At 51.4% G+C, this 23,978-nt stretch overlaps 1 protein-coding gene across 1 annotated transcript in view; it reads right to left on the minus strand.

Moving 5' to 3' along the window:
* LOC120381670 (zinc finger protein 420-like) overlaps positions 1-23,772 on the minus strand; it is a gene marked incomplete at both ends in the record, with an annotated part of 89,923 nt that extends 66,151 nt beyond the window's left edge. The window contains 2 exons of the mRNA XM_039499801.1: positions 2,190-2,745; positions 23,685-23,772. Of these exons, the coding sequence (XP_039355735.1) occupies positions 2,190-2,745; positions 23,685-23,772 (644 nt within the window). The remainder of the gene's footprint in view (positions 1-2,189; positions 2,746-23,684) is intronic.
* Positions 23,773-23,978: the final 206 nt, after the last annotated feature.

The following is a 23,978-nucleotide window of genomic DNA, read 5'->3' on the forward strand; positions in this document are numbered from 1 at the left end:
TCATTCTATAGATAATGTGATTGTAACACAATGTGACTGAAATGAAACCACTTCCAGATGAGGAAACAACAAAAGAGAAAAGCCATTATTGTATTGGCTGGGAATCAAACCCAGATCAACTGCTTGGAAAGCACCTACACACACCACTATACCACCAATGCATCTGGCAAGAGTAGCTTTCCTGCAGACTCTGTGTGCTGGCAGAGGGAGTGACACATGACCACAGAGGTAGTGAGTAGGGTGGATGGGCTGGAAGCTGCCTGACAGCTGGGAGCAGAGTTACCATCCCAGTGTGACTGAAAGGGGGCAAAGGTGAAAATAGAGCTCATTGGGAGCTGGCCCCACACCAGCCCCAGCCCTAGGAGAGCGGAACTGAAGCTCAACTTCAATCATAGAAAAATCTTTCCTGAGAAGGAAGGGGACAGCTTGTTTTAAAGACCAGGTTTGTGTTTGTTCCTGCTACATACGGAGGGGCTGGGTAGTGCTGATTCCAGCCCCCAGACTCTGGGAGGATAAGGAACAAATTCAGGCTGCCAGTGACCTGCAGGAGGGAGATGATCTTTTGACAGTGACGGACGCCTCATCCTAAAGGCCTCTGTCTGCCCCCTTCCAGTGACTGTTTGGTACAGGAATGCAGCCCCCACTCCTGGGTCTCTCCTGGGAAATAATGTTTCTGTGCAAAACACCAAAGCTTTTAACAGAAAGGAAGAAAAGGAAATGGCCACATGATGGGACTAGGACATAAGGAATGAAACACAAGATCCTTCTTCCCCGTGCATTGACTTTTAACCTTGTTTGTGGTGGTGGTGTATCCATGTTGGTCCCAGGGGTCCTCTGGGGTGCCGGGCATTGGCCACTTTCGGGAGAATGGGTGAGATGAACTGGTCTGACTCAGTGTGGCTGTTCTTATGTTCTAACTGCTGGTTATGGAGGAGACGACCTTCCAGGCTACACAGAACTGAAGAAGGGTGTTGGGTTATCTCCACAGCTCTTTCACCAACAGAGGTTGGTCCTCTGCAAGCTCTTACCCTCACCCGCCTTGTCTCTCTTGGACTCTGAAAAGTGTTTTCTCTCCACTCCCCTTGGAGAGACGTTAAGTTTCCCTTTGGGCAACTATCAGGCTGAAGCAATTGTATTGACTGTGACACTAGAATTGAAGATTTAATATTATAAATAAATGAGTCTAAACCTGAGGTTCTGGTTTTCACATTGGTTTTTCTAACTCAGTTCCCAATTCTCTTCTAGAAAGGCCTCCAGGACGCCTGCCCAGCCCAGCAAAAGTGGCCAGGAGAAAGCCCACACTGCTGCTCTTTCAGGTAGTTGAAGGCTGCTATGAAACCCCCCTCACTCAGTCAGTCCCCAGTCTGTGGCAGTGCCTGGGATTCTTCCTCCTAAGTGCAGGACTCTGCACTTCTCCTTGTTGAACCTCCTCAGATTTCTTTTGGCCCAATCCTCCAATTTGTCTAGGTCGCTCTGGACCCAAACCCTGTCCTCCAGCGCTTGGATTCTTTACATGCTTTCACAGAGCGAAGAGCACATGTTCCATGATTTCATAGGGCAGTTTTGTGCTATCGGGCGCTTTCCCTGTGTGAATTTGACAGGTGGATCAACATAGAGACACATTGTGACCCTCTCAGGGTGCTGAGGGCTGTGAGTCTCCTTGTTGCCACCTGCCACAAGGAAGAGGGAGTTTTGCATTTGGCAGCTGGATGTTAGTGACCAAACTCACCAGCCTGCTGGAACTCAAGCACCCTCCTCTGAGCTACAGCAGCCACCCTAACCCCTGAGTTACTTCAATGTGTCCCCCTCTGGGGTCCAGCCCGGATCACCAGATACTCGGTGAAATCCCAGATCCTCTCTTCCCCAAGTATCCCAGGTTACTAGTTTTACTGTGGACCATTGCTACTGTATCTCACACAGCACCTGAGTACAGTTATCGAACAAGCAAAAAATTTATTTAACAACGGATAGAGATTTAAACAAATAAACGTGAGTGATGGAAACCAACTGTTACCACTAAACAAAGGCAGAAAATGATAGAATAGAAAGGCCAGCACAAAAACAGAGAGGAACAATAAGATACTAAAAGGACAATGGTTGGAACTCTCCATTTCTCTCAGTCTTTGGATTGATGGGTACTAGAGCTGTAGCAACAGTTGAGGAACCAGGGTAAATTAAATCTAAGGTTTGAGCTGCTAGTGAAGCATTTTCCACACTCACGGCATTCATAGGGCCTCTCTCCTCCGTGGATTGTTTGATGCCTAATAAGGTGCGAACTGCGATTGAAGGTTTTCCCGCACTCAGTGCATTCATAGGGCCTGTCCCCTGTGTGGATTCTCTGATGTCTACAAAGGTCTGAGCTGCTAGTGAAGCTTTTCCCACACTCACAGCATTCAAAGGGCCTCTCCCCTGTGTGGATTCTCTGATGTTTAGAAAGGGCTGATCTTTGAGTGAAGCTTTTCCCACACTCACTGCATTCAAAGGGCCTCTCCCCTGTGTGGATTCTCTGATGTTTAGAAAGGTCTGAGCTGCTAGTGAAGCTTTTCCCACACTCATGGCATTCGTAGGGCCTCTCCCCTGTGTGGATTCTCTGATGTTTAGAAAGGTCTGAGCTGCTAGTGAAGCATTTCCCACACTCACGGCATTCAAAGGGCCTCTCTCCTGTGTGGATTCTCTGATGTTGAGAAAGGTTTGAGCTGCTAGTGAAGCATTTCCCACACTCACAGCATTCAAAGGGCCTTTCCCCTGCGTGGATTCTCTGATGAACAGAAAGGGCTGATCTTTGAGTGAAGCTTTTCCCACACTCACTGCATGTATTTTTTCTCTTTCGGCTGAGGATATCCTGCTGTGTTGTGGTTTCCATGAGGACCTTCTGAGTTCCCCAAGAGGAAATAAATTTATCCACTTTCTTCCCTGGCTGGTTTCCTTCATCTGTTTTTGGTCTGTGCTGAATCTCCCAGGATTTTCCCTGCTCATGACTCCTGGACACATTCCTTTTTGATCTTTGCGATAATGTTCTGTTTTTACCCACTGGCTCAACATTTTCAGGCTGAGAATTCTGCTCCTCTTTCTCACATGCCATTGCATCACCTGCTGTGACAGAGACAGAAACCTCAAACAGGGATGGAAAGGGAAGACCAAACAAAAACAAGTGCTGAAGACAGGTCAAATAAAAATCAGGAGCTGAACTCCCAAACTCTTCCCCAAATAGGAGAGAGGAGGGGATGAATTCAGCCTTCACATCCCATCCAAATACGCAGGGGAAGGGAGGAAGCTACTGCCTGGTGTCTGCTAGGATCTATAGGAAGCCATGAACTATATTTACCCTGATGATACGACCCTGCTAGGGACAATAATGAACTGAGAGACCTCCCAAGGGCTTTGTTAGGCATTCAGATGTTTCCTTCAGGCACTTACAGATTCTGAGGTGGTTTAATGTTTCCTCACCTGTGCAGGGAGTTCTCAGGATCTCTCTTTCCTCTGCACCCTGGAGGTCTGGGACCCATGGCTCTTCCCCTTGTTCCAGCTGGGAGATCACATCACGCTGGAAAACTAGAAACCCTGCTCAGATGAAAGAAAACAAAGGAGTTCAGTTGATTTCATAAGACTTGGTCATAAAAACAAACATTCTATTAATTTAACTTCAGTGCTTAGTGTGGCCTGGTGGGCCAGGGCAGTTCTCACTGAAAATGCCAAAGTTAGGGCAGGCTGAAAAAGGGAGAGCAGATGCTCCCAGAACTGCTGGTTAACACTGAAGTTAAACTCACTGACCAGTCACCAACTGGGTTATCGAGAAGCTGAAAAAAGAAATCACACGGCCCCCTTTATTCCATCCCAGTTCTCTGGCTCCTAATCAGCAGCGAGGTCCAGTACAGTGAGAGGTTATTTAAAAACTCTGCTCACATAAACAAAGTGTTCCTCTGACCCCAAAGGGTCACAGCCACATCACCAGGTCAGTATAGGTTTGGATATTACCCAAAATTCCATCCTTCCAGACAATCCTTTAGCATCTAAACTAAAGGTTTAAACGAAAGAAAGACAGAAAGAAGTTAAATGGGAACGCAGTCAGATACATTCCAAAATGGATATATCAGGTTCTTAGCAGTATTGGTGAGTTGCTGGCTTGAAAGTCTGTCTGGAACACATCCACAGCTTGGATGGGTTATTCAGTCCTTTGTTCCAGGGTTCAGTTTGTAGAGGAGTTGCTCCAGAGGTAGGAAGGGGGAATGAAGACAAAATGGAGATGATGCAGCTGCCCTTTACATTCCTTTTGCCATGTGGCTTGTACTTCCTGTGTCCCAAATACAAGATTCACAGCACGTGGCATGGAAAAGCCTTGAAGTTCTCATTACACAGGCATACCCGGCATGTCTTGCTGACTCAATAGGTGTATCCCTTGGTCCTTTCCATGGGCTCATTATACAGCTGATGACTCTCAATGGGCCATCAAACAGGGGGCAGTGCTGATGCCAATATATCTGGGGGTGTCACCCAGAAACACTGCACAAGTCTGGAAATACAGATATACCCTACATATCTATAACTCACAATACAAAGGTGATACAAACATAGAAACAAAATTATCATACTTGGCAAATCATAACATTTTCACTGACACCTTACATGGCATAACTAGCACGATTCATTGCAATTTTATCAGATTATATTATTATTTTATTATTAATACCAAAATGTCTCACAATTCCATACAGTGTCACACTTGGTAAACCAGTGAATTCCCAGGACCAGTTCCCCAGGTCCTTGAAGATGCCAAACACTATGTTTGTGAGGGATTGAAATACCCACATATCTGCTGGGAACACACACACACACACACAGACACTGTATCTGTCTACACCCCTGTGTTCACTCTTCTAGAAAATTATGATCAATTTTGTACACAGTATGGCTTGTGAGGTATCATTTGAAAGAACAGAGGGAACAGGAACCCTTACCCAGCGAGGTCACATTCTCATAGTTCTCCTGCATGACATCCCAGTAGAGGGCTCTCTGAGCGGGGTCCATCAGAGCCCACTCTTCCCTGGTGAAATGCACAGCCACCTCTTCGAAGGTCACCGGCCCCTGAAAGAGCAAGAGTCCAACACTCAGGACCTCTTTCCCCACTCACAGCCCCACCATTTGTGGCAGAGAGGAGCAAATCAAATGGAAGCTCTGGGTGGATCGCAGTCAACAGAGTCCCACCCCCACCCCGCTCAGTGTATCCAGCAAATACCAGGGTGACGGGACGAAGAGAGAGCCCCTTGTCTCTCCCAGCAGATCCATCACACACCTACTAGCCACCGACTGATACAGGAGATGGAGCCCCTAGCAGGGTTCAGGGAAAACTCCCTGGTAGGAAGCCCAATAACCTCCTCATTGTGAGGAGCGAGATATGAAGGGAGAGGCAGCTCCAATAAGCCTGACTCATGGGTGCCCCTTTCATATCTCACAGCAGCCGCTGGTTAGTGAGCTCAGGCTCCAGCACTGGGAGTCTGGTCAGTTTGACTAGCTCCATGGAGGTGGGCTATTTTCTTTCTTCACAAATTAGGGCATTTCCGCCTCCGAACCTCCTGGGTCTGTTCCTAGAATCTAGGCCACTTATTAAATAACTCCCAGCAGGTTTGCCACACCCTGGCCTCCTCCTTTCCCCACGCTGTGAATTTCCTGCCCCGCTCCAACCTCCAAACCAGACTGTGCAAACCTTCCCATCTCCGGTGTATTTGCTCTCCCTCTCCTCCAGCAGGAACCCACCAGCAACCCCCCGATAATCTCTACCTGAGTTGGCTCCACTGCAGCCATTTCTCTTCTCTGTCCCACGCCAGGCTGGGATGAGCTGGAGCAAAACATGGACGCCATTCTGCAACCTGTCTGGGGGAGAAGGGCAGTTGTGAGCATTTCAGAACCGGTTTTAGTTAATTTCACATCAGAATTCCCCCAGGCCCCTTCCCTGCAGACAGACACCCTAGATCCTGCCATGCTGGGAAATGCTCAATCTGTTTATTACAATGTAGATCTGGCCCCTCCTGCCAGGCTAAGCCCAGACACATTTTTAACCTCCTTCTCCCTCCCCTCACCCCGTAACAAAGTCTCTGAACACAAGGCTAGAAAAGAGCAGAACCAAAGGAGTCACTGTGGGGGATTCCCTCGGACACTGACCCCACGGCAGCCACACCCCAGCAGGGGGAATATGGAGTCAGGAACTGGCTTTTCCTCTGTCTGATCCTTGTTTTGTCCACTGGAAGGTGGTTCTGCCCAGGGATGCAGCAATACATGTATCTGGGTGGACTAGAGAACTGGAAATCTCTCCCCTCATTTCTACTACTGCCCTTTCAGTCTCTCCTTCCCGTCCTCTCTCCCTGCCCCTCTGGCTGGGACAGTCCCATTCCTGGGGCTTTGCTCTCCCATGGCTGGATTTTCTCCTGGCAATTGCTACTGGGAGGAGAAATGAGGAGGGGCTGTTTGTGCAGAGTCACTTTCTTGCCAGTCCCCAGCACTTTCCCTGAGGTCTGTCAGTTACCTGGAGACTCTGGCTCAGAATTTAGTATTAATAGGGCCCAGGGCTGCCCTAGGGGGCTAGGACCAGCTGGAGAAAGTCATCCCCTGGGCCAGGCAGAGAAGCAGCTTTAATTCAGGTCACTTCCCAGCACAGAACCCCACTGGGGGAGCAGCCGCTACTAAGCCTGGTCTCCCAGATCACAATGGAGGCTGCAGCGTCTGACCCAGGAAGCTGAACCCCAGTATCCTGAGCAGAGAGGGACAGAGCGTTTGAGCAGCTTCCCTCCTTTAGCTCTCTGGGGAGAGCAGCTAACGAGAGCCCCTCCTCACAGGAGAATTGCTGATCTCATTTGCCCCACTGTCCATCCGGAGTCACTCCTTGTCTTTCCATACAGTGACTCTGGATTAACAATGGTCTCAATGAAACCAGAGTTCAGAAAGAATGAGTCCAGAACGCTGTGGAAGAGACCATTGTGTGGCAGTGCTGACCCCCTTCCCACCTCCCTCACCCCACAGATCCAGGACAAGGACTGGACAATGGACTGGACAATCTAGGACAATGGAACTGGAAGTTCCTGCAGTTTTCAAGAGGGGAGAAGAGCAAAAATCTGTGATTTCACCTCACAGTGTCTGATAAGTGGCTAGAAAGTTATCACAGTGACTGGGCCTGGCCGGGGAATGTCGGGCAGTGCTTGGAGCCAGGATTCTGGCATAAGCTAATCAGGGAGAAGAAGCGAGGTCAGGAGCAGCCCCCAGAGCCCCAGCCAGCCCCCACCCCCAGATATTCCCTGGGACCCAGCCCCCAGAGTCCCTGGCCAGGGACCTCAGATACCCCTCAGAGCCTCACCTGCCAGAGAACCCCCACCAGACCTTCATTGCCAGGTTGGGAATCCCAAAGGGTTCCCCCCACCAAGAGACCCCAACAGCCAGAGACCCCCCAAAAGGGACCCCCACTGGGAACTCAGTCCCTCACTGACTGCCTAGGACTCCCCCTCCACCAGCAGGATCTGCCCTGCCCTTTGCCTGGGACCCCCTCCGCCCCCCTGCGGGATCCCCTGATGCCTTACAGGGGCACCCCCTGGCCTAGCGCCGGGGATTCTCCGACACACACTCTGTGCACTGGGCATGGCAGCGATCCCAGGAGTCTGCGGCGGAAGCCCAGACAGAGCCCCTGGCACAGCACCAGGCTCCCTCTAACCCCCTGTCCCGCCTCCCCAAGAGACGCCCACCCCGGCTGTTCTGCAGCCAACAGGCTCCCAGCGATACCCACCTCCAGGACCCACAGCCTCAGGGCTGGGCACATCACAGCCACCCCCTGAAACCCCAAATCTCCAGAACCCACCAACCTCACTAGGGTACCCCCTGCCCAGCCACCCAGAGGCCTCCCCCACCACAATCCCCCTTCAGCTGCTATCTCCCCCCACAGCCCCACCCCACCCAGCAACACTGGTACGTCACAGTGCCTGAGAAGTGGATAGAAAGTGACCACCGCCCCCTGCTGGCCAGTCACACAGGCAGAGGGAGCCCTGGGGGATGTCTCTGGAACTGGAGTATGGAAGGCCTGGAGGGACAAAAATGGTAAGAAATGTCCATGCCTGTCACTAGCAAATAATGGCCACCCTGGATCCACCCCAGAGGTGGCTGCATCTTAGCACTGTGGGAATCAACCCCTCACAGAGGCCATTTGCCATGGGGTTTGGGATACTTCTGGACCCAGACTGCACTCAGAGTGACCTCCTCATCCCGTGGCAGCTGGAGAAAAGAAAAGGGTCCAGCCAACTCTCCCGTTACCTGCTGGGAACCACTGATCCCCAAACAGGGGGAGGCCTCTGGCTTTGATGGGTATTAAATATCTGGCTGATCTCTTTCTTCGGCAAACATTTTAACAGAGGTAAAGGAGGAACAAATGATTCTCAAAGAAGACGGGAAAGATGATCTCTGGGCAATTTAACCCCCTGCGACCTCCAGGATGGAGAAGAACTCAGGGCAACAGGTTCCCTCGAAGGAAGAAGTTGCTGGGATTTAGAAACACGGGGAATAGCCCCAAACCTGAGAGGATTTTTAACTGACATTTGATAATGAGATAGAAAGAGGCAAAACCTGAGCTTTGAGAGCAACGTTCAGAAATGAAAGAGAAAGGGTGGAAATCTGAGAGATTTTGGATCCATTTTGCAAATTATAGAGACACAAGTGGAAAATCAGAGGGATTTTATATCAGTTGTTGATAGGAGGCAAAATCTGAGTGTTTCACATCAATATTTGATAAATGAATAAAGAGGAAATGGGCAACATTTGCAAACATTTTATATCCAGGTTCAAGAATCTGAGAAAAGGTGTAAATCTGAGATTTTCTTAGTATTTTATAATTAGAGAGACAGGGAAAAATCTCAGGGCATATTCAATTAGAAATAGACAACTAGAGAGCAGTGGGGCAAACGTTTAGGTTATTTTATATGAATCTTTGAGATTTGCAAAGCAAATGTGTCACAAACTGCGTATTTGATAACATGAGAGAAAAACATCAAGATCTGAGGGGATTTTATATTGTTGTTAACGATCTAGTGGAAAAGGGGGACTGTTGGACTGGATTTTATACGACTGTCCAATACATAAACACAAAGTGATGGTTCCCCCCACCCCCACCATTCCCATGGGCAGCAGGGAGCCCTTTGAGGAGCTGATTAAAGGGAGGGGAGGGGAGCTGGAAGGTCCCTGGATGAGGAAAGGGGCAGCAGTGGGGACGGGCGGGTGCCGGGCGACTGATGGTTGGGGGCAACTGTGGTGGTCGTTAGGGGGCAGCAACTGGGATTGGGAACCGGGGGTCTGGGCAGTCCCCATGGGGGACACGTGCGCCTCCCTTCCCTGCCCTGGCAGAGACCCGGCATCTCATAGACTATCAGGGCTGGAAGGGACCTCAGGAGGTTTCTAGTCCAACCCCCTGCTCAAAGCAGGACCAATCCCCAACTAAATCCCCAAATGGCCCCCGCAAGGAGTCAGCTCCCAGCCCTGGGTTTAGCAGGCCAGTGCTCCAACCACTGAGCCATCCCACCCCCACTCCAGGGGCAGCCATGTGCTGGGGAATGACTCAGGGCAACAATTTCCCACCTAAACAAGGACAAATCGCTGCAGATCAAATGGGTGGGAAAATGCCCCTCACTAGAGAAGATTTTAAACTGACGCTTGAGACTCATGGGGAGAACGGGGGAAATTGGGGGAGACGGGAGAGCTGATCATTGGAGGGGAAAGGGGGAAAATCGCCCCAGATTTTATAGCCCCGTGTGAGACACTGAGCGAGAAAAGGGGCAGAACTAGAGAGAATTTGTATCGGGGGCGAGAGGCAAGTGGCACAAACAGGGACAGGATCCAATTAACTCACCTCCCCCCTTTGCCCGCCCGCCACTCCCCCCCCCGGGAATTTCCTGGCTGCACAGAGACAGTTCAACCCCCGCGTCCCACTGACCCCACAACTCCAGCTTCTCCCTGCCTGACACCCCCATCTCCCCCCACACCACAGGGAATCCCCCCTGCCAGGCCCCAGTCTCTGCCCCCCAAATCCCACTGGGGCTGAGGCAGCTCTGAGGCTTCTCCCAGGTTCCCTGGGGCACAGTCACTTTCCTGCCCAGCCCCAGTGCCCCCCCCGCCCGGGTCTCTCACTCCCCGGGGGCTCCGTGGGAGGCTGGACACCAGGGATGCAGGATGGCAGGAATGGGGGTGACAGGCCTCCTGTTCCTCAGTCTCACGGCGGGACCGAGGGGGCTCGTCACTCTCCGGCTCGGGAGCACTGGGAAGAACCGACCGTGGAGGGGCCGTCGCTGGGGGGGGGGACGGCCCCACGCAGGCGCTGAGCACGTCCTTATATCACTTCTGTGGCGGGAAAAGGTCTGAGGAGATGGAACGCTGAGGGCTGGTTTTGGCGGGAAAAACCGGTTTGGACTGGTTTGAGCCTGTCCCCTGATGGTAAACAAGTCCCCTCTCAGAGCTGGAGTCCATGGGTCAATAGTTCATATGCTCCAGATTGGATCTTATTTTAAAGCCAGTGATTTACTTCATAAACATCTTATTAACCAACTAATGGAACCTATTGAACAGTTCATACTTCTCACACCTAACAATGAGATAAAAAAAAGATCACAGACAAGCCTTGTCAGTAACGGCTAATGTCCCAACTGGGAAGCACGTGAGCTTGTTGCAGGGCTGCTGCTCAGGGACGGGAACCTCCTGGCACCCCAGCCTCCAAAATCACTCAGGCTGCACTTTCTGCACGACTAGGTGCTGGCTGAGGGGGGCGTGGGATTTGGTGGCCTCTGCTGCAGGTGATGGAATCTCGGGTATTTAAAGCCATGGCCTAGAGGAGGGAAGTGCCTAACTCCAGAGTCTGCAGCTGCCTAGGGCCAGGGCTGAGGATTGAGAGTCCCTAGTGCTGCCGTTGCAAGGTTCAAGCAGGCTCAGCCCTGGCATTGCCACCCCTCCTGCGGCTAGTAGCTGCAGCTGGCTAAGGCTGGCCTCTGGGAACTGGCCCCATGGCTGTAGCCAGAGAAGCTGCAGGTGGCTCTGTGACTACTGGGGCCATTAAGCTAGAGCAGCTAAAGACACTGGAGTTCACCTCAAGGAACAGAGGTCACCAGTAGGACAGGAATGTCAGGGGGAGGAGGGAAAGAGGGAGCAGGTCAGGTTGGCAGAGGGAGCTTCCAGTTGGGTGGGAGCATGTCCAAAGTAGAAAGGAAACAAGTATGGGGAGAGGTGGTGGTGACCAGGTAGCAGACTAGCATGTAGATGGGAGCAGAGGGAGAGAGGCTGGTGGCTTCAGATTCCCAAGGGCTAAGTCCTGACCTTGGGGAGATGGTGTTTGCGGGTGTCTGGCTCACTTGGCAGGATGGGGGCTGCGGGGAGGGATCTGTCAGAACTGATCAGGTGTCTGCTGGCTTTAGAACTGAGCTGAGACTAGGACCACATGCCGTGACTGGTGACACGGGGGGTACTGGAGACATGGCTAGACAAGGTCTGAATGAGGAAGGAGATAAATCTGTGGGGAGTTTCCTTGATCACTATGAAAGTTCTGCTCACTGTGGACACTAGTAAACCCACATGGGTGTACAGCTCAATAAGAAAACCGGGGGCTGAGGGAGCTGTGTATGGCAATGCATATAGTCATGTAGGGGTGTGTGATCAAAATGAAAAATGTCTCTGAGGTTCAGTACCGGGTAGGCTATGGCACCAATGGCACTGCCCCACCAGGCTCACACTCGGAGCCCACAGTGACTACATAGGGGCCTACAAATATGTTTGGTGCTGGGACCCACAGAAGGTTAATCCGGCCCTGACTGCCTGAGCACTATTTCAGCCCCACAGTTTTGGGTGGACCTCCCACAGTGGGAGCTGCAGAGCCCTCCCCCGCAACACACACACACACACACACGCACGCACGCACACACACACACACACCCTCCCTCCTGGTGTTGGGAGGGGAACAGGAGAAAGAACAAAATAAGCAAGAGACGAAGCGAAAGGAGGGATGGATGGATGGGGGAAAATGTGAAACAAAAAGGAGAAACCCTAATGTCCCCGGTGATTCTAAGGGACAAAATCCCAGGTGCGAAATAAAATTCTGCCTCTTTAAGCTCGTGTTTTCCATGCCTAGAATTCAACTGTCACCAGATGGATCAGACTGAACAGGTTTCAAACCTCCAGGAGGCTCTTACCTTCTAAACAGGGACGGCTGTTTTCTAGTAAAATCAGGAGAAGGGAAGGAGAAAACTTGAAAGAGGTTCCTCCTGGCGCTCACGTCCGTGAACCCGAATACTCTCTCAGTCCTCAAAGAGAGACCTGGAGAAGGAGACTTGCTGGAGCAAAGCCACAGGGGTCTCTGAGGTTTCCCTGGCCCCTCGCCCCTGTCCTGCCTGGCTGATGTCAGCATCTCTCTGTGAGGTCACCACCTCCCCACCACCTTGGACCAATAGGCTGAGGTCCTGCCAAAGGCCTTTGTGATGTCACTGCCGCACCCCTCCCTTGCTGTGCCAATGTCCTGCCCCTGGCCAGGCACTTTGGAGGTTTGAGCTACTCCCTGTGGATCACCCCACTCAAGGAGCGTTCGTTCTAGGCAGCAAGCCGGCTACACAGGGAAACATCAGACGCTGCTCCCACTGCTACACTCAGTTTTTCAGAAATTAGTTGACTTTATGGCCAGAAGAGACCATTAGAGCAGGCCTGCACAACTCGTAAAGCGGCAAGGGCCACATTCCTCCAAAGAAAACAGCCGAGGGCCAAAACCTCCCGGCCCCGCAGCAACACCCCACCCCAGGGCCGTCCAGCCCTGCAGAAACAAACCCTCCTTCCCCAGCGCTGTCCCACCAAAACAGCTGTGGGCCAAAAAGGAAGGTTGGGGATGGGGAGGTGAGACTTTATTTTAAATCAACCGGGGGCTCCCAGCTGAAGAGGTGGCTGGGAGCCCTCAGGGTCAAATTAAAGGGCCGGGGCTCCGGCGGTTGGGGAACCCGGCAGGGCCGGCTCTAGGTTTTGCTGCCCCAAGCAAAATAAAATTTGGCTGCCCCAGTCCCAGCCCTGGGCTCCCCTGTACCCCCCTGCTGCCCCAATCCTGGGCTCTCCCCCCACTGACCCACACCCCCTGCTGCCCCCGCGCTGGGCTTCCCCCTGTCCTCCCCACCAGTGCCAGCCCCGCACCCTGCTGAGGCCCCAGCACTGGGCTCCCCCACACCAGTGCCTCCCCCCCCCCACAACTCCTGCCTCCCCAGCCCGGGGTCACTGGTAACGCTCCCAGGGCAGGTCATTCAGCAGTAATTTTGGATGTGCACAGAACACAGACAGGACTGGTTCCCATATGGTTACAGAGCTGCAGTAAAGTGGAACAATTTTCAGCTTGTGTGATTGGAGGAGATCTGGATGCATATTATAAAACTGTCCTCCATAAATGAGGAAAAGTTGAGGTGCCTTTATTATTCTTTTGTTCCACTCTTTCTTTCTCTGGGGAATTTGCCTATGCAATATCACTGTCTTCCTGAAACAAACAAACAAGGCAATGGCTGTTGAAAATAGCAATTCCAGTGCTAATAAGCATTTCTTGCTCAATTTTATCCTGCTTTTTCTACAGCAAGTTACAGCGGATCAGTATATTTAATTTGGGAGAAATGACGTAACAGCTGCCCAAACTGAGCTTGAGCACTCCTGAGTTTTGAGGTGTTCAAATCTGGAAGGCAGGTGCTGGGGGCGGGGGCTGTGGGCTCCATGGGGGAGCATGGCAGCAATGTGTCTGGAGCTGCATGGAGCCAGACACGCTGGTCTGAGTGGCACGGTACGGGGCTGGGGGTTGGAGAAGGGGTAGGGAGTTCCAGGGGGCAGTCAAGGGACAGGCAGCAGTTGGATAGGCATGGGAGTCCCAGGGGACAGGTAGGGGGTGGGTTCCTGGGGAAAGTTGGAGGGCAGTTGGGGACAAGGAGAAGGGAGACTTAGATAGGGGCTGTGGTCCCAACTGGGAGTTCGAGCAGGGGTCTTGGGAGGGAGCAATCGGGGGACAAGGAGCAGCAGCATTTAGATAGGGGGTGTGGTCCTGGGGGGCAGTTGGGGCAGAGGTCCGGAGAGGGGGCAAACAGCGGCTGCATGCGGGATTCAAACAGCTCTGGGCTGCCCGCAGCTGTGGGAGCCCTGAGCCCTTTAAAGCCCAGCCGCGGCTGGGACTCTCTGCGGGCAGCCCAGAGCCCTCTGACTCCTGGCCGCAGCTGAGATTCAAAGGGCTCTGGGATCCCCGCGGCTGCGGGCAACCTAGAGCCTTTTGATTCCCAGCCGCGGTTGGGATTTAATGGGCTCTGGGCTCCCGCGCTGCGGGCAACCCAGAGCCTTTTAATTCCTGGCTGTGGCTGAGATTTAAAGGGCTCTGGGCTCCCGCGGCTGCGGCAACCCAGAGCCTTTTGATTCCCGGCCACGGCTGGGATTTAAAGGGCTCTACGCTCTCCTGCTGCGGGCAACCCAGAGCCTTTTGATTCCTGGCCACGGCTGGAATTTAAAGGGCTCTACGCTCTCCGCCGCTGTGGGCAGCCCAGAGCCCTCTGACTCCCGGCGCGGCTGAGATTCAAAGGGCTCTGGGCTGCCCCAGAGCGCCATGTGCGAGGATTTAGAATGAGTGAGGCATGCAGCCCGCGGCCCGTATGTTGTGCAGGCCTTGCTTGAGAGTTGTAGTAATAACAGCAGCAAAGAGTCCTGTGGCGCCTTATAGACTAACAGACGTATTGGAGCAGGAGCTTTCGTGGGTGAATCCCACTTCGTCAGATGCACCAATAGTCCCATATGGGCTAGTGGTCAGGATTCCTGGTTTTCACCCAGGGGGCCTGGGTTCAACTTCTGCTGTGGGAACCGTGCAGAGCTTTCACCCAGAGTGGAGACAGGAAATGAAAGGAACAGGAAGGGATCCTGCCAGCAGGGGATTTGGACAGTGTGGGGAGGTGATCCCAGAAGTGGGGATGGGGGGCAGTGGTCTGGGGGGAGACCAGGGAAGGATCCCAGCAGTGTGGGAAGTTGAGAGCACAGGCCTGGACTGGGGAGAGTGAATGTGTCCCTCTAAACCCACCAACTGCAGACTAGGCAGGACTGGAAGAATTATGTATTTGTTGGTAAATGTCAATTTCTGTGTAAACACACAACCCAATGGCAAAATATTTCCATCGATAATCATCAAAACTGACCAATGGGCAGAGTAAGAAACATGCTGCTTGAGAACTTACCCTGTTGTAGGAGCAGCAGTGATCTGTGTGCTCCATATCACCTGTATGCCCAAAAGGTCTGTTACACTCCCCCCGCCCCCGCCCCGTCTCCTCTCCCTCTCTGAATGCCTGTGAAGTGGCTTTCCCCCTCCCCCCCCTGCAATGCTTGTGGGATGAAGGGGCTGGTTGAACAGCAGGAAGAGCAGAAGAGCTCCTAGATAGACAAGGTGTCTGGGACTCTCATTAGGCAGCACTCGCACACCGAGCAGGGACCCTGCATGGACACTGGCTGAGGTGGAGTGTGACCCACCAGATGCAGCCAAGTCATCTCCAGTCGCAGGCCATGAGGAGCAGGTCCTTAAAAGGGGAAGGGGCCCTGTGCTCAGGAGTCACTCACAAGCTTGTACCTCCAGTGAATGTCCTTCGCCCAGACCGCCTGGCCAGTGGTTCGCTGCGTTACATTCCATCGCGCCTCGGGAAGACTTACCTTCATCGCACCGTCCATCGCGGCGCTGGGGGACACTTACCCTAAAGGATCCTGACATCTCCAGTGCCAGGCCTGTCCTGGGAGCGTGAGTATGCAAGTGTGAGTGTGACCCCCCATCCCTTCTTTTGAGCTTAGCTATCAATATAATAAATGTGCTGCTTTCTGCCAAACTCTGGGGGGTCATTAGTCCTCCCTACACTTACTAGCTGGCCTAATTTTCGGTGACAGAAGCAACATTGCTGGGTCTGTCATTGTACCAAAGGGGGAGATGGTTGTCTATAAAGGAGGGTGAAGACTAAATGCATCCCATGAGGATAGGATTTGAACCCATGCATGCAGAGCACAATGGATTAGCAGTCCATCACCTTAACGACTCGGCCACCTCATCCGAGCTGTCAAGAAGTGGACAGGAAGAGAAATTTAAGGCCGGCAGAGATAGGAACACTAGGGAGGTTCCCAATACTAAGCATAAGCAGGGGCTGAATGAGCTCCCCCCTCACATCTAGTGAGGAGCTGGGGGAAGACTTCAGGAACAGGCCGTGTTTGCACAGACACCCCTACTCTGCCTAGCTATGCAGCATGATGGGGCCGCTTCCCCAAAATGACCAGTTTGGGACGGTAGTGGGTTACAAATCACTTTAGCATTGAGTGGAATGAAATGTTATTCTCTTTCCTGTACGAGTGAAGGGCAGCAGAACGTACCTAGGCCGTCCTGACGGAGGGGTGGGTGAGGAATCGCTTTCAATGGACTGCAGAGAAGTGATTGAGGACGTCACCCTAACCCAGTGGTCCCCAAACATTTCACACTGCGCCCTCGTATCCATGGCTGTGGCCCCTCAGAAGCCGCGTTTGAGAACCGGGGCTGGGAGTGGGGCTGTTGCTTGCTGGGGAGAGGGGTGCGGACAGGGGTAAGGGGGTCGAGGCCGGGCTGGGAGCCAGGGGCCCAGGCTGAGGGTGGGGTTGGGGAAGAGCTGGGACAGAGTGGGGCTGAGTGGGGCTCCCTCCCTGCCCTCCATGGGGTCTGGCTCAGGCCCTGAGGTGCCCCCATCAATCTTCCTCTGTGTCCCCCTAGGAGTCCTGCCCCACATTTTGGGGACCACTGACCCCTACTCGCTAAGCAGGGGCTGGGGATGCCAAAGCCCAGGGAAAGGGAGAACAAGTGCGGGGGCCCCAGCACCGGAACCACCACCCCCACTTCTGTGTGTGGCTCCACCCCCTTCCACACCTTCCACCCACGGCCCCACCCACTGTCACCTCTGTTCCACCCCTTCCCCCACTGGCCCCACCCTGTCACTCCTTTACCCAGCCCCGCTGTGGCCCCCAGACCAGAGAAGCTCTGTGCCTTGCTGCAGCCCCCGGGCCGTAGCAGGGAGTGGGAGCTCCTCCAGCCCTGGGGCCCCCATGGGGGAGACTTTCCCAGGGGGGCCCAATTTGGCCAGGGCCCCACTGTCCCCTTGGCGACGCAAGGTTTGGGGAGGCTGAGCCCCCCCGAGCCTCCATTACGAGCCGCCCAGGCTACCTCTGCTCCGTGGGTGGCCAGTCTCCCTGTGTCTCTGCTGCTCGTGCTGGGGAGCCTGGCCGGCCTTAGGGGTGGGGCCCCCGGCAGCCGCCCAGGGCTCCAGGGGGTCAAAGGGCACCGTGTGGCCGTGCAAAGGTGCTCACTGCTCTCCCCTGCCCCAGTGCTCCTCCGTGGCCCCACAGAGGGTGGGGGGAGCGAGGAGCAGCACTATGTGCTCCCTGCGTCCTGGTCACTTTCCCCACCTGGGCTGGGCTGTGAGGGGAGCATCAGAAGCTGCTGCTCTCTGCCCTCCCCTGACGCAGCCCAGCTGAGGAAAGTGACCTGGATGCAGGGAGCTCGGATGATGTCACTTCTCGCCCCCCTGCCCCTGCTAGGGAAGGCTGCTGTGTGGTGTCTCCATGGCTGCACTTTCAGTGATGCAGGTTTCTCGATCCCATTGTTCCAGGGGCATCCTACTAGATAAAATTGAGCAAGAAATGCTTCCCAGTGGTTTTTAAGACTGGAATTGCTATTTTCAACAGTGATTGCCATTTTTTTTCTAGTTTTGTTTGTTTAAAAGGAAGACAGTGATATTGCATTGGCAAATTCCCCATAGAAACAAAGACTAATAAAGGCACCTCAACTTTTCCTCATTTATGGAAGACAGTCTTATAATATGCATCCAGATCTCCTCCAGTCACACAAGCTGAAAATTGTTCCACTTTACTGCAGTTCTGTCACCATGCGGGAACCAGTCCTGTCTGTGTTCTGTGCACATCCAAAATTCCTGCTGAATGACCCGCCCTGGGAGCAAGTTACCAGTGGCCCAGGGCTGGGGCGGAAGGAGGGTGCAGGTAGGGGTGGGCAGAGCCCAGGGCTGGGGCGGCAGGGGTGCAGGTGGGGCGGCAGAGCCCAGGGCTCGGGCAACAAGGGTTGTGGGGAGCCCAGGGCTGGGGTGGGGGCAGCCAAATTTTTTTTTTTCCTTGGGGCGGCAAAAACCTAGAGCTGGCCCTGCCTCCACCCACCGTGAGGTAGACAGGAGCGGATCATTATTATCCCTACTCGAAAGAGGAGAAGCTGAGACTGAGAAAGGAGAATTGACTTGTCTTAGGTCACACAGCCAGTCAGTGGCAGAGTTGGGAATAGGACCCAAGAGCCCTGATTTTCAATATACTTGCCCCTGGCAATTTCGACTACAAGCATCCGACGAAGTGGGTACTCACTCATGAAAGCTCATGCTCCAAAACATCTGCTAGTCCACAAGGTGTCACAGGACTTTGCTGCTTTTACAAACTAACCATCAGATCTTGAATTTCAGACATGGAATGACCTGAATAAAGTGCTCTGTGATGAGCTCCAGACCAACAACAGTGACAGTAATTATTCAGCAAGTATTTGAGGAGAACTGCAATGTTAGAGAGAATCATGAACTGCTCAGAGACAATTAATGCAGAGAAGCAGCAAAATTCATCAAACATAGAACTAGTTCTGACTTATTTCCTTGGTCTTGAAAGAGACCAACAAGGACCTGAGTCTCCTCACTGTCAATAACCCCCTGCTCAGCCAATCAGGGTAGAGACTGAGGACGGGCGGCTGAGGGTTCTCACCAGAGAGCCCAAAGGATGGCCCAGGTCACTGGTGGGGATCACTGCCCAAGCACTATTTCAGCCCCACATTTTTGGGTGGACCTCCCACAGTGGGAGCTGCAGAGCACTCCCCTGCAACAGATGGATCAGACTGAACAGGTTTCAACCGGGGAGGAGGCTCTTACCTTCTAAACAGGGATGGCTGTTTTCTAGTATAATCACTAAAAGGGAAGGAGAAAACTCGAAAGAGGTTCCTCCTGGCGCTCACGTCCATGAACCCGAATACTCTCTCAGTGCTCAGAGAGAGACCTGGAGAAGGAGACTTGCTGGAGCAAAGCCACAGGGGTCTCTGAGGTTTCCTGGCCCTCGCCCCTGTCCTGCCTGGCTGATGTCACCATCTCTCTGTGAGGTCACCACCTCCCACCACCTTGGACCAATAGGCTGAGGTCCCGCAAAAGGCCTTTGTGATGTCACTGCCACACCCCTCCGTTGCTGGGCTAATGTCCTGCCCCTGGCCAGGCACTTTGCAGGTTTGAGCTACTCCCTGTGGATCACCCCACTCAAGGAGCGTTCGTTCTAGGCAGCAAGCCGGCTAGACAGGGAAACATCAGACGCTGCTCCCAATGCTACACTCAGTTTTTCAGAAATGAGTCGACTTTATGGCCAGAAGAGACCATTAGAGCATCTAATCTGACCCCCTGCATATCACAGGCCTCCTGTATGACACAAGAACTACTTTTGGGGCATCTAGTCTTCATGAAATGACATCAAGAGATGGAGAATCCACCACTTTCCTTGGTAGCTTGTTCCTGTGATGAATCATCCTCGTTGTTGAATATTTGTGCCTTAGTTGTAATATGAATTTGTCTCTTTTCACCTTCCAGACATTGGGTCTTGTCATGCCTTTCTCTGCTCGATTCAAGAGCCCTTTAATACCCAATCCTTTCTCTCCATTAAGGCACTTCAATGAAGTCACCTTTCAATCTTCTTTTGATTAGCTAAACAGGTTGAGCTCTTTCAATAGCTCCCTAGAAGGCATTTTTCTCCAGCCCTCAGAACCTTTGGTGGCTCTTTGCTGCCCCAGCTCCAATTTCACAACATCTTTTTCAAACGAGGACACCAAAACTGGAGGCAGTATTCCAGTATCAGTCTCACTGATGCCGTGTCACCTCCTGTGACGTTACTGACATAATCTGTAACTGTATAGATCACCGTTGTGACCACTGTTCTATATTTGCAGCCAATATTGTAGAAAGGTTGTCGTGTAAGAGGTCTATGGAGAGGTTCTGATTGGCTGATTATAATGATGCTATCTCTAGATGTGTATCATTTTTGTTGTTGACATTATGAATATTGGCTCTATGGTGCCTGCATTTCAAACTTGTGCTCTGCTTCTGGGGAACACCCCAGATAAGTTGGTGTCAGTTCTGCCTAGCCTGCTTGATGGCCCATTAAGGACCATCAGCTACACAATCGACCCATTGAGAGAAGGCAGATACGCCTTGTGACTCAGCAAGGTCTGCAGGGACCTGCCTATGGACAGAACTCTAAGATTTTTCTGTGCCACGTGCTGGATAGAGTGTCCTTGCAACAAAGAAAGCAAAGACCACATGGCAAGAGGCTATAAAAGGCTGATGCCTCGTCTCCATCTTATTTTCAGTGCAGCTTCATGTCTCCAGAGGGACTTTGCTACAAACTGAAGCTCTGTACAAAGGACTGAATGACCCATCCCAGCTGTGGATGGACTCCAGAGACTTGATTTGAACCTGCAGTTTATTCCATCACCGCTACAAGCCTGAACCAAGAACTTTGCCATTACTGTGTGTAATTAATTCCTTTAAAAATTTTAACTCTCATCTATATTTTTTCTTTTTATGAATAAACCTTTATATTTTAGATGTTGTAAGGGAAAATCCAGTGTTATCCAAGGCCTTGTAGGCCCAGGCCTCATGTCAGGCTGCCAGGGCCGGCCAGACAAGCCAAGTAGGGGGGCACGGAGGAGACAGTGGAAAGTCCTAACAGTCCCCGACTGAAAAACAATTTTGTAATATCCCCTACTGTCAACACGTAACCACATAGAACAGATAAGTAATAACAGGAAAAGCCTAATATGGAAGAAATTTACTCCTACTCCAATCAGCATTAACTTTGCAATATTTTTTTAGCAAAATAATAAGGAAATTATGTGTGTAACTTGCATATTACGACTGTGGTTTCAAGCTTTATAAGGCTGTCTGTAACCAGCTTCGGGGAGGCCGTTTCCATAACGGTTCTCCCCTGCGTGCTTCTAGTCAATAAAAGGCCTCAAGCTGATCTGATTGAAAACACAACACATGGATCAATTTTTCCATAACAACGCTAAAGGATTTGCAGGAGCGTGATTTGTGGGTAAGATCTGACTCATCTATTGACCTGCATCTGGGGCTTGGTCCTTTGGAGTCCTTTGAGAACCTTTTTTCTTTTACTGAGAAAGAAGTGGAGAGATTTCCATTGGGATGACTCCTGCTCCCCTAATGGCTCTGTTATGAATCACCATGGACCACCCGGAGAGATCAAAGTCCTGCAGGACAAACAGCCCCATGGACAGTATAATGAAGTGGTGGCGGGTGGGGGAAGTGCTGTGTTTTGTGTAACACCTGCCAGGTGAGTGATGCACTGACAGGGCAGCTGCCCATGAGCTCATTCTCTTCGATCTGCTTCTGCTGTTATTTCAGAGCCAGCACTAGCGGGCGTGTGTCCCTGTCACTTCACCAGCTCTAGAACAGGCTCTGTCTGCAGCCCAGCTCTGATTAATCCCACTTTTTAATGTATTCCTACTGCGATACTTTCCCAGTTCTCTGCCTCATTCTAACATTCCCATCAAAGACTGAATATGGGAAGGGATGGACTAATTTGTGTGACATTCAGTAAGTTGCCATCGTATGTGACTGAAACCTCTGCTGGAGGTGGGCAGGAGCCTGTTACACACATAAAATAGTTAAGTTTTACTATACTATCTGCTACACATTCAAACCTTCCTGTACACACACAATAGAAATTGGTGCTCTGAGAAATGGCAACTTTCCTTTAACACAGATCATTGTTTTCTGTACTTCCAGAGGCACTGAAATAGCAGCTGTTTAAAAGTAATGTGGTTTTATTTCATGATCAGCAGCAGAGCCTCTGTAAATTTACCACCTGTAGAGCTGATTGTTTCTAACTGCAGGGTTAGCCAGACCATTCAGTAACATTATCACTCTATTCACAAAGCATTTGGTTAGTGACGAATCATGAGACTTATCCCTTCCTGCTGTAATTCCACTGACTCAAGTGTCTCTTTCCCCAGTTCTGGTTCCAGGAAAAAAAATTAAAACAACCTTCAGAACTAACATGCTGTGGGAAAGTGGAAATGTTGATAGCTCAAATAATTCAGTTTCTTCTGTGTCTTGTGTGTCTATCTACTTTGTGTGTGTGACCGGTGGGGCTTTTTGTTTGCTCCTGGCAGGTGCAATCCTGTCAGATTTGTCTGTGGGGAGGGGCCAGAGAAAACAGACACCCTGGCCTTCCAGGTTGGGGTTAGGCAAAGGAATAACAACCCTGTCCCATAAAAAACAAAAAATGTTACAGAAACAGTGGTAGGAACAGTGCTAGAGAAACTGGTAAATAATCACAATACCCAGGCTTGAAGTAATCGGAAACACAGAATTCAAAAAGCAAAGCTCAGGGGCTATTTGGGGTTTATTCTCTGAGCTGAGCCATGTGCTATAGCACAGGAGCACTTTTGAAGTCTCCCATCCCACAATGGGGAAAGGAAAAGGATTCGTAGGTTCTAGCACGGATTGAAGGAGGATGGTGATGGGGAATAAGGGATTCCCTCCGACTTACCCTAACTACGTCTGTTGTTACAATGGGGGAAATGACATTTTCCCCTATCCCTGCCCTGTTCCTGCTCTTCGTTATAGTTCAATATAGTTTCAGTGTGGAAAATGATCATAAAAACATCTGCTCCCCAGCACAACCTGCAGCAACATCAGAGCAACTGGGAATGAAACAATTTGTTCCCCAAGGGAGAACTCGATGACTAACAATTGCTTTGAAATGGGGGAACAGTATAACCGTGATGCTCAGGGTTTGTTTAGACTAGGGAAAGTGATGGAGTTTAGGTCAGGTCAAGGGGAAAGCTAATGCCAACCCCTGCACCTGGGCAGCATCTGCACTACAATTTTTTACATTAAGATCACTAATTTGAGCAGCCAACGCCATGTACAGCCCTAGTGGCTGTCAGGCACAGGTAGTTTTTGCCTCAGTGTAGCTTGTTGGGATCAAACCTCTCTCCCCCCACCTGGAGGGATGAACATTCCTGGCAGGAGGGACACACACTCCTTCGACTCAAAGGAAAGGAGTTGATAGAAAAGATCACAGGACTGACCCCAAAGAAGAGTGAGCTGCAAAAGGCAGAAGCAGGCAACTGATCTGGTGGAGCTGAGACACCACGGTGAAGATGGTGCAAAAATCACTATGTGGGAATTAGCAAATGTGATTTATTTAAAAAAAATTTTTGGCCAACACTAGTCAAGGGATTTATTACAATTCTCTCTCATGTGGATTTTGTGATGTCTAATGAGGCTTGAGCTCTGATTGAAGCTTTTCCTGCACTCAGAGCTTTTCCCACACTCTCTCCCATGTGGATTCTCCTATGTGAGACAACATGTGAGCTGTGCTTGAAGCTTTTCCCACACTCAGAGCACGTGGACAGTGTCTCCCAGATGTGGATTATCTGATGTCTGATACGGTGTGAGTTCTGACTAAAGCTTTTCCCGCACTCAGAGCATGTGTAGGGCTTCTCACCTGTGTGATTTTGTGATGTAAGAAGTGGTCTGAACGATTAAAGAAACATTTCCCACACTCAGAGCATCCATAAAGTTTCTCACCTGTGTGGATTTTCCTATGTTTGGTAAGGTTTGAGCTCTGCCTAAAGCTTTTCCCACACTCAGAGCATGTGTAGGGCTTCTCCCCTGTGTGGATTCTATGATGTCTGATAAGGGCAGAGCGGTGACTAAAGCTTTTCCTGCACTCTGAGCATCTGTGGGGCGCTTCTCCTGTGTGGATTTGCTGATGTGAGATGAGGGCTGAACTATCGATGAAGCATTTCCCACACTCAGAGCGTTCATAAGGTTTCTCACCTGTGTGGATTGTCTGATGTGTGATAAGGGCAGAGCTCCGAT

This window comes from Mauremys reevesii, linkage group 14, assembly GCF_016161935.1.
Source record: "Mauremys reevesii isolate NIE-2019 linkage group 14, ASM1616193v1, whole genome shotgun sequence".
NCBI lineage: Eukaryota > Metazoa > Chordata > Testudines > Geoemydidae > Mauremys > Mauremys reevesii.